Source organism: Pollicipes pollicipes, unplaced genomic scaffold (assembly GCF_011947565.3).
Source record: "Pollicipes pollicipes isolate AB1234 unplaced genomic scaffold, Ppol_2.1 Scaffold_2312;HRSCAF=2712_pilon_pilon_pilon, whole genome shotgun sequence".
Taxonomy (NCBI): domain Eukaryota; kingdom Metazoa; phylum Arthropoda; class Thecostraca; order Pollicipedomorpha; family Pollicipedidae; genus Pollicipes; species Pollicipes pollicipes.
The window spans coordinates 23750-35238 of NW_023596087.1; the positions used below are offsets into that span (position 1 = coordinate 23750).

Genomic DNA, 11489 nt, shown 5'->3' on the forward strand with positions numbered 1-11489 from the left:
AGGCGTGGTAACTTCTCATGCTGATTGAATTTTAACGGCTTTTTAATAAAAACTTGCAAAGCGCATCCGTATCTTTGTCATTTCATTTCACCTGACTGGTTTGCAGATATGCTTGCACCTACCTTTGCTGCCGGTAAGAAGGCAGTCCGATGTTCAGGCTGCCTTCCGCCAATAGGTCGCGCGGGCACGCTTTCACTTTTCATGCCTATTGCATTTGAACCGCTAGGCGGGGATGTAGTTGTCTGTTCAGCTGGGGTGCTCCATCCACCCCCCCCCCCTTTTGAGGCGATAGTTTGGGGGTAGGTTAGGCCATTTTCACTGTTTCAGCTCTCCCCCGCCGGCTCATTTGTAAAACTACGGCTCTGCCCACTAGGCACATACACTTTCAATAACATGCCATCTTACTATGCATCTTACTATGCTACCATACACTCCATGCATCGGCTCCCTGCTTATGACCAATACGCCAAAAGTTTGTTCATGATCAGTGCGAAGGCATTCCGATGTCCCGGCGGCCCATCTCTGAATCAGTTCTCGCGCAAGCTTTTTCAGTCTCCACGCCAGTAGTGGTAATGGTTTCATGGTAATGGTTGCATGCATGCGCGCACAAAGCATGCTATCATATTCGGTGCATTCATTACAAGTCTGATTGGCTCGCCGGTCTTTTGCACTTGCCGCTAAGAGTTGTTCATTATGAGCATGAAGAGACCTCAACGCTTCGGCCCTCCTATCTCGGCGTATCATCCTCGTGTGTAATTGCATTCCATTGGTCAGCGGCGTATCGGTTGGCGTCGGTCTTCTCGGCATAGGCTTACAATACGCCGTCGTAGTCAGCATCTAATTACACGCAGTCGAGTCGCCCGGTCTAATGCGCCCCGCCGTCAGTTTGGTCATGATCTGTACCACGATCTCCGGACTGCGGCGCTCCGGCTGCCCCGCGGCGTTACCACCATGGCAACGGCCGCGCCGCGTTGAAATCTCGGCACCAGTGACATCACGCCCTGTACGAGCGGGTGGAAACCGGTTTATAACAATGCTCATGCACAGTATGCTTCCGCCTGGGTGAACGTTCGTCAATGTAGCAGCAGATTGGTATCTGTCAGTTGGACATTGCGGGGCGTCACGATTGTCACCAAAGTTGGTATGCAGGACCTTCTCGACAGCTGATCACAAAAAATCACGCCTTTTGGGGTGGGATTTTGTGGAACTTCCGAGTTACAATGCGCGTAACATCCCAATCTGAAATGCGGGGCGCCTCGATTACCTCCAAATTTGGTATGCAGGTCCTTTCCATCACGCTGATTTCGAAAATCACTGTCTTTGAGGTAGAGTTTTGGTAACCTCCGGGGTACGAGACGTGCTAGTTTTGGCTTGCGGGCGTCTCGATTGCCTCCAGATTGGTGTGCAGAGCCTTCTCAACACGCTGGTTTCGAACATTGCTGCCTTTTGGGGGTGGGATTTTGTGCAACATTCCGAGTTACGAGGCGCGTAACATGCCGGTTGATGATGGTGGGCGTCTCCATCGCCTCCAAATATAACGTTCTCTGTGATGTCTCATATATATGGAGGAGTATCAATTCAAATTAATTTCTGGGGCACTGCCCATATCTATGTTGTGTTTGGGCCCGCTCAATGCTGATTCCTTCCTCCCCAGCCAACATTTCCAGCTGGAAAATTACAAAAGATGAGGTAAAAGCGTCTTATAACACCAAAACCTTCTCTGGACGTAATACATTGGCCACGACCATGGGTTGCTATTCCCCCCCCCTAATCATGCTATAACAAATTAGCACTCCTGTCATTATGACGCTACCAGCTATATTGACTTTACTTTCGATGTATGCTGCATATAAGGTAGGCTGGCTGCCTTCATAGCCTGTACTTAAACGTTATACTAGCAGTATACTTACTACCGGTTCCAGTCAAGGCAAGCTAGTGAAAACTATTATCCAAACCAAATTGACAGGCTGTATGAACCTGCACGTGAATTCACGTAGCTCAAGGTTTGAGGCTCCTAGGTCATGATCTTCGGGTCAAATAAGGCCAAACAAGGTCATACTCCAAGTTGGTCTTCAAAGTTGCCCCAGAACCAAGATAACTGCTTCTAAGCAAAATATCTCGTGCTCATTTAAGGTCAGTGATCTTGGTTGACCTTTTGAAGGTCATGGTAACTAAAATCATGCAAGACTGTGCCCTCAGTTTCGCTTTTGAATAACCGACAAAGGTTACGCTAGACAGTATGTTTCCACATACAAATGTTGACCTGGGGTCATTTTAGGTGAATGACCTATTCTGGACCTCTAAGAAGTCTATGGAAGATGCATAATGCGGTTCTGCCATCAATAATTTGAAATGAACACCAGAAACTACCCCGTACCGCGAGCTCGAGAGTAATACAACAGGCTGGTTTTGACCTTGGTATGACCTTCATACCTGACCTTAGGTCAAGGTAATTTGCTCATTTAAAATTTGTGTGGCCTAGGAAAGCATCTCAGAGGTGCATGGCTTCGTCTAGCACTCCGTTGTTGCATCAGATTAAACGATTGCCTAGAAATTGACCTCGCTGAAACCATGGCCTGACTTTGACCTGCCATAAGTCAGCGGCCTGACAAGGTACATCTAAATTTTTACACAAAACGATCCCCTTTTCAATTTTCTACAGTTATGCAAAATTTGGCGTGACTACGCCGCGCCGTTCGGAAACCATTCCGGCAAAACCTTTCAGTGGGTGGGGGGGGGGGGGTATCAATTTGACCCCTCCCCACCCGAGCACCTGTTAAGCTTGTCTTTGTTTTAAGTTTTATTGCATTTAGAGTTATATTGCAACGGTTTCTGAAAGATTCGGCTACAGGTGACAATTAAAGCGGTTCCAAATTTCGTCGGTGACAGAAAAGGCACCTTTTCACCCTGCTCTGTGCAAAGCGGAATAACCCAAGATCAGTGTACATAAAAAATGCACCTGTGTGATCAAGGGGGCCCCAGGCAGGTCAACAGAGAGGGCTCTGACATGTGAAGGGTCTTCGGCAAATAAGCTCAAAAGGGAAAGACACATAGGTCAATGAAGAGGACCCCTGAGCATCGAGTGCCTCGGTGCGTTAGCTTATATGGGCCCAGCAGCAGCACGGGGTCCTCCAAGCAAGTAGAAAGAACCCAATACCAATATGAAGGATCCTTGAGCAAACGGTGTACCCCAGCAGCAGCGGCGGGGCGGGAGAGCCCACCTGCTCCGCGGGCGCAGCGACCCCCACCGAGCCCGCGCCACCTGCCACGTGCCCGGCCGCGGCGCAGCCCGGCGCGCCTGCGTCCAGTCCGCCCGCGGGCGAAGGAAGAGGCAGACATGCTCGAGCGTCCAGTCCGCCGCGGGCGAAGGAAGAGGCAGACATGCTCGATAACGAACGTGCTGATATAGCCGATCTGAAAATGATCATGGCACGGAGAGCGGTCTCTCAGAGATGGAAAACCGGCACGGGAATTGTCAAGCTTAAACAAATGTCATCCAAGAATTAGGTGCCTTATGTGGAGCCGCAATGATTACTGCGAGCAGCAAACTGGATGCGGAAATGATTAAAAGGCTGGCTAGAGTAAACCCTGAAGAGGCATTTAAAAAAGATGATGAAAGACATGCTGCCAGGGACCCAGCCGTAGCTCACCAAATGTGTCGCGACATTAACGCAGACAATGCAAAGGAAAGGTTGGACGAAATTAAAGCAGCAAGGACAAGTAAGATGGAAAGTGACGCGAAAGATGTCTGGACAGACACGATGACGACTCGCGTGGAATATGACCAGAGACAAGGAAGGCAGGATGATGATTCTGATGGGCAGATGACCCAAGCTAAAGATGAAGCGGGCAACAAGGAATGGATCTATTTGAGAGGAAAAAGACAACAAGAACAACAGCAGGCGAAAACCTGGAGCAGTCCTGATTAGTGGCAGAAACGTAAGCCGGATCAAGGCTGCGGCCATGGATGAACTTGTTTTCGGCCAAATCAACATCTTTTGTTGCTGCCCCGACTAATGTTGAGGGGTGCCTGCAGAATGCGTTGAAACGGAACAAAGGACAAAATATTAACGTGGTACTACATTTAGGAGGCTGATGACGTGTTAAAGCGCGGCACACATGTTATGTTGGAAAAATTGGGCGGCGCAGTAGAATTTGCACAACGGGTGAGCAAAACAAAAACAAGTAGTTGCAAGTTCGCTTGAAGAGGACGAGACGCTGGCTTCATGGTACATGAAATGACATAACACCGTAAATCGGAACTTAAACAGCTATGCGCCGCACATGACAACCAGTTCATAGACCTGCGACAAGAATGCAATCCTGTCTTTTTGGTGGACTCAACAAGAACAGGAATATTCTTCCTTTTGAGGGCGCGAGGAATGCATCCAGCAGATCCTCAGTCAGTCGACCGATTTTTAAAATTAGAAGGAACATTGACTTCGGACCATTCGGAAAGTGTCGGAACATAAAAGCACTGGGACGGTCACATATACAAAACAAATTTATATTTTTAAACTACTAATGTCAATGGTATTTGTGCCAACAATAAGCAAATTGACCCCAACTTATTGTTGCAAATGTATAAAGCAGAAGTTGCAATTGTTATGGAAACTCACCTAAATGAACTGTGCACGATAAAGAAGTATTCAAAGCAGGATTTCATGCATTGCGCCGACACAGAAATTTCTCGGCAGTGACCAAAAGCAAGGGCGGGGGTATTATTATGTATCTGAAGAATGGGCTTGTCAATGCCTTGTGCCTAACATCCCAGTCCCAGATGAGTTGGAAGTTTGCTGGAGCTCCTTCAACCGTCTCAAGCAGACAGCATAATACTACCTAGGGTGTACCTTCCATCTGATGCAGCCGGGCTCATCGGCAGGCACTAGGTGACCAATTTCTAGAAGTGTCGACTTTTTCAGATCTTCACGGCCCAAGAGCAAGGACCATTCTTTTTGGGGACTTTAAACGGCGCATTTGATGCGGATGCACTGTCTTGACAGCTTAACTTCCGACAAATAGTGACAGCCCCACCAGGAATCAGCGATTGCAGATAAAAACATTAACTGACATTGATTCTCCAAACAAACCTTTAAGTCTCCCGGCATTTCGAAACAGCAGATCACAACACTGTAGCGTCAGCCAGCCACAACACCGGCCAAATTCGTTCCATTAGGGCCACTACGGGTTTATCTATTCGACGTTTGGCAGATGAATTTGTTCCAGGACATGCAAGATGTCAACCGACGTGCAAAATATTGACAAGAGCTGCTAAAATGCTTGAGGACTAGCTCCAGTTGGCTTATGAGCTGTGTTTCCCGAATTACTTGCCAGTGCAGAATTAATGAGTCCACTTGGATGTCAAGGCAACTTAAGACCCTCATAAACCATCGAAACAGGGCACACAGCCGTCACCCGGATCGACAAATTAAAGCGATTGAGAAAAGATGTAGCGTCAAAAAATGCACGTTGCAAAGACCAAGTGGTACAAGCAGCGGATGACAAAAATTGCTGGTTACGGAAGTGGGTCTTGGTACAGACAAGCAAGACGTTTAATCAGTCCATAGTCTGCTCCTTGGTGCCTGGAAATACCTGAAGCTGAAGATTCTAACTCTAAAGCTGAGCTTTGCAATTAATGCTTTGCAGAAGTATGTACAACTATGGGCCATTTCGGACCGAACAATTACCGTGTTTGTTTGCCGGCAGAAGAAATTTCATTCGACTTTCAGCCATGCCGAGTAGCCTATAAACTATTGCACATCCGAGAGAACATGGCTGTACCGGCTGGTGAGCTACCAGTGCAGTTGCTGGAGGAGTTTTGTGTCGAATTGGCACCACCTCTCAACCATATCTTTTCTCGATCACTTAAGGAGCGCCAGGTCCCAGCAGTCTGGAAGAGGGGCGACCATCATCCCAGTTCCTAAAAAGACAACACCGAAGTCTTCAGGAGATCTGTGGCCTGTGAGCCTTACACCTACGTTTGGCAAACTTTGGAACAGTTTGCCTGTCCCCCTCATTCTGACAGGCATAAGGCCGCAAATAGATAAATGCCAATACGGTATTGTAAAGGGCGCCTCAAACGTCCCACTGCTTTATAAGATTGCTGCACAATTACTTTCTGAGTTGGATAAGCCAGACAGCTCTTTTCTGTAGCTCTTCATGATTTCAAGAAGGTATTTGATCTCTTCGACAATGCAACGGTGATGCAAAAAATATGCTCAGCATGGGACTTCACTCTGGCTATACAAAGTGGTTGGCCTCATTTCTCCAGGACAGAGAGCAGAGAGCAGAGATGCCAGATAGAACGGTTAGTGGTTGGAAATCGATAACTTGCGGCGCTCCGCAGGGCACCCTGCTTGGACCGGTTGCATTCTTAGATATGATCAACGGTGCCGCTTCGGAGACGCAACATCAGTTTGAAACATGTAGATAATTTATAAATATACGAAGCATGTGCAATTGACCGAACAGACGAACGCAGTCGACTGCAAGACAAAACTGACAAGATATGTGGATGGGCAGCTGCAAATTCATGATATTTAGTACTGAGAAGCAAATTCATGATATTTAGTACTGAGAAGTGTCAGGTGATGCACGTTTTTACTGCCAAGAAGCCCCTGATATTCGCGGACGTCGCAATAAATAGAATCAACCTTACCGCTTGTTAGCAGAGCCAACTTTTTAGGAGCAACATTATACAGCGATATGACTTGGCAGGCCCATGATTAAATTGTTTAGAGGGTTTCGAAGGCTTTATATATGCTTCACGTTATGAAGAAACTCCGTCCGCCACGAGATCAAGTGGTCAAAATTTACATGACATATGTTCGACCAACTGCTTAAATACTCTGCAAATGTTTTTCATCCCGGGCTCACCGGCCAGCAAGCCCGACAAATTGAGTGAGTACAGAAGCGGGCTCCCAAAATCATTGCCGGGTATGACAAAAGTTATCAACGACTTCTACAGATTCTGGAAATGGAAACACTTGCAGACAGGAGGGAGACGCTGTGCATACGGTTTTGACAGCAAATCCTCAGATCTCCAGAGCACACAGACATGCTCCACCAAAAAGAGAGGCAATCTCGGGAGGGACCACCCCATATGGTGGAAAGCTGAAGGCATTTTGTAGCGGCGCAAGGCTGCGAAAATCAAGCGTGCCATATATCACAACTCTCGTGAACATGAATATCATTGCATCTAGTTGAGGGGTAAGCCTCCACCACACTCGCCACTGCATTCGTAAAGACGTTCATTGAATGTTAAAAGCAGGGGTGGTAGAACCTGCCATCTTGGTGGTTGAGGTCGGCGACAAAAATGCATATATTCACAAGAAGCTTCGTGCCAAAAATGTGTTTTAACAGCAGCATACTATGCAAAACATAACATAAGGTCTCGATACGTAGATGTTATGCCTCCATGGTAATACATTTTGTCACACGACACAAGCAAACGTTTCTGTAGAGATTCTTTACCGTACGCTATGGCACCCTGGCATCTTTCCTAGGTTTCATTCAACCCGGCGACAAAAATATCCTATGGTTCTTAGTTGGGCGGCCGACTCGGTGACAGCCGGCGGCAAATCAATGTATTTCCTATGGCCCGGCCGGTCAGCCGGTTCGCTGTTTTTAACAGCCGACTCTCAGTGTCCCAAACTAGACAGTATAAAGCACTGAAACGGATCTAGATATGGGGATTCATCTGTCCGCAAGGGGCGTGTTTTCAAGTGTTGCGACGTGACTGACATGAGGTGAGCTGTCACTTTCATTGCACTGCAACTTTGCAAGTAGGGTTCGCATTGCAGTGTCATGAATACCTGCCTAAGGTTTAATTTCTTGCCTTGTTTACTTCGTTGGCTGTGCCGTGATTCAGCATCCTGTCCTCAGCGACGAGAGGTATTGACAGTTCAGGTAAGTCAGTGGGATGACCCGATCAAGGTAGAAATTGTCCTGTGATTATCCAAAACGCCTTTTCAAGACACCGAAAGGGCTGTTGATTCTTTGAAACAGTCAAAAGCGGCCAGCCTTCTTCCCTTTCGAAGAATCGTGGATTTGATGTTGAAGTCTGATCGCACTGCTCATGAAGGGGAATAGCTGGAGATGATATTGAATATGAAATACCAATTTATGACATTGTTGCGCTTGCCCTGATTGAGAATGGTTACCAGTCACATATATCTTTAAATCAGGAGTGTTCCTACTTCTTATCTAGTTCAGCGGCTCCCCCAGGTTTGTGAGCAGGTGTGCCAATCTGGAAGGCATCCATATTTTTTTTTGGGGGGGGGACATTGCATAACCTTTCACTGATCCCGAAGCTATCTTCATAAACTATGACTCTCCCTGCAATGGCTTTTAAGCAATTCTCATCATTTCAACCTTTTGCTAACAGGAACCTTGGTTGCTGGAAATCACATGATACCAAATGATGTAGGCCATGGTAAAGCAATGGACGTGAGAAGTGGAGTGGTGTAGGAAATGTAGGCAATGAGGAGGGGGGAGGTGGGTGCATCATTACCATCTCCCCTTTACCGAGAGTTTTACGTCAAATAGCCGGTGGTCTTATGGTACTGTGGTCCAACTGTCCTATGAAGTCAGTGAAAGGCTCGTATTTGGTTGTCTCTGAAGACAATGTTGGCTATTTCCTGATGATAGCACCCATAGATCATAGTTCCCGCATGCAAGCCGCATTCATAAGAATATGAAAACTCAATGGCTGGAATACGGCGATTTTTGGTGGATGGAGCCCTGCACTATAAGGAACTCACAAAGAAGTCTTCTCCAGTTTTCTAGTATTTTTGCGGTGCAGATGTGGTGGAAATTCGGCTACCGTGGAGTGTCCTGCTTCCGATCACTCCCATATGGTGTCTTGTTAGATCTGGCCGCTGCTTTTGCTCTAATCGCGCAAAGCGCTCAATAATGGTGTAGAAACTTGCAGAACTCGCATGGTATATGACTGGCATCTGGCTATTCTATATTCCCTGGATCTTCATTTCATTTCGGCACCCGAACACCTAAAATCAGAGCATAAACACAAGCATGCAATAGCAAGGTTTTCATTGGACAGCATTCACTGCCGTTTTGACCTGGCAACAACAGACAATTCTTAGTCGTGCAGAAGACATTAGCACGGCACACTGTCAATACCCATGAATGCAGCAAATCACAACACCGCATGCCAATCGTCCAATACCCGCGCCATTCATCAGTGTCTTGGCTCCTATCTCAGTGATTTATTTGTGATGCTGCTTCAAAGGCATTGTTACGTCCGCGCGGGCGAATGTCACTCGGGTTCGATCCGCTATCAACAAATACGATTGATATGTTATGTTTCAAACCCCACACGCGCACGACTCAGAATCTTGACGGCAACTGTATTTCTGTGCAGCCACACAAAATAAACAAAATAACGAGCTACCAAATCCCTGCATCACTTTCCCTGTATGACGGGAAGTGATGCAAATACACTGCATCCCAACACCTCCCCAAGACGCTTGCGGAAGGGGATGACGCCAGACGTCTAACATAGGTCCAAGGTTAACACATGGGTGTGACTTAACGCCCGACTGGAAGATAACTCCAGGCTGAACGAGCTCATGCTGCGGCAAAACCAGAAACACACAAGGGCTGCCGGCTGATACGTGGAAGGGGCGAGGGGAGGGGTTGTTCACACATGCGTGTATGTCGAGTCTGACCACCTGATGGACAGACGCTGTGGTTGGCAGCGGATCCTCAGCTCCCGTGGGCGGGGGCGGGGCGGCGGTGACGCCACAGGCGCCGGGTCCGTGATGGGCGTGATGTCAGACGCAACGCACGCCTGGTCGCCGGCCAGGCTGAGCGGCGAGTCGGCGGCGACGTCTGGACACCCAGACTGCTCGACACCGGGTCTGGCCACCGGACAGACAGCCGCCGAGTGGGTCGAGGGAACGGAGCTGAGGTGGCGGCGACAATGCAGGCGCCGGCGCGGTGTTGGCGGGTGTGTCAGCCGCGGGTCGTCGCAGGCCGCCGGCCAAGCTGGGCGGCGCGCTGTCATTGGCGACCTCTGGCTCGGCGGTGCTCGGCCGCTGAGCGGTCCTCGTCTCCGCGTCATCGGGCAGGTCAAGGTGCTCACTGGGCACGGCACCGGCGGCGCCATATCTGGTCCATCCACTCCGTGATTCTGACTGTCGCTGGTCGTCGCGCGGTCCTGACTGCCGGCGCTGGCGATCAGGGGTTGAGAGCAGGGCGGAGGAACTGACAATTCAGCCAGAAGATGCGGCCGCTCGGTAGCCGGACGAGGTAGTCAGCGCCACGATACAGACGCCGGTGACGGTGCCGGTGCGGTCCCGCAGATGAGAGGTCGGATCCTGGATGAGGACGCGCTGTCTGACCCGCAGCGGGCGGTGACGCCTCGCTGACTCGTCATACCGCTCTACGGAGCGCTCCAGAAGCTTTGCCGCCTTCGCATCGCAGTCGTACGCGGCCTCCTACCAGCACTGAGCGAACGCGTGGTGGTGTACCGGGACCGCTGAGCGCAGCGGGTGACCGTAAAAGATCTGCGCTGGAGATCGGCCGTGTTCAGATCTCCGCCGGCGGTGGTTTTCTGGACGAGCCGTTTGACGACCTTGACGGCCGCCTCCGCGTGCCCGTTGGACTGCGGGTAGCGAGTTGTTGACTGTTGATGGTCCACACCCCACCGGCGGAAGAACTCACGGGTGAGCCGGGCGCCGAACTGGGGCCCTCCGTCGGTCCTGATGTAGGCCGGTACGCCGGTGGCGGCGAACATGCCGCGTAGGCTGCTCACCAGGTCTCTGGCTGACGCCTCTCCGGTTACCCGTGACACGAATGGCCAGCCAGAGAGCCGGTCAACGTAGACCAGGAAGGTCCGTCCGGCCCAGGCGAAGTAGTCCGCGGGACGCTTCGAAAACTCGCGAGGGTGCCTCCTCCGTCATCATGGGTTTCTTTCTGCTGACTGTGCAGTGCAGTTGATCATTTGATGCAGGCGCCGATGAAGTTCGTGATGTACCTGGCCCACCCGGAGTCAGTACACCGCCTGCCGTGCCCGCCTCTTGGTCCGCTAGACGCCCCCTGGTGGCTGGCGTGAAGTTTCTGGAGAGTGGCGCGGACGGAGGCACTGCGGTATACCAACCGCCGGACGCACACCAACAGGCCGTCATCCACCGCCAGACAGTCTCGGAGGCCCCAGTAGGGCCCAGCAAGCGCTCCAGCTGCGTCCGATGCTCTGGAAAACGGTCAAGATGGCATCTTTCAAGACGACCATCTCCGGGTCCTTATCGGCGACGGCGCGGAGTTCGACAGCGTGACGTACCGCAGCGGCCTGGCGCCACCGTCGGTGTCGGTGTCGTCACCCACGAGCCTGGCGACCATGCTGGCGACTGGTGACTGACGTCTTACTCCGCTTCCTCGTCGTCAGGCGTTGGGTCATCCACGGGCGCCCGAGACAGCGCGTCTGGGATGGCGTGCAGCTTTCCCTGCCGCCAGGTGGCGACGAAGTT

General features: G+C 50.3%; 1 protein-coding gene across 1 annotated transcript in view; it reads right to left on the reverse strand.

The window, feature by feature from the left end:
- The window catches only part of LOC119097001 (E3 ubiquitin-protein ligase NEDD4-like), a 34443-nt gene extending 23684 nt beyond the window's left edge, over positions 1-10759 (reverse strand). The window contains 1 exon segment of the mRNA XM_037220008.1: positions 10687-10759. Within this exon segment, the coding sequence (XP_037075903.1) occupies positions 10687-10759 (73 nt within the window).
- Between the last annotated feature and the right edge of the window lie 730 nt (positions 10760-11489).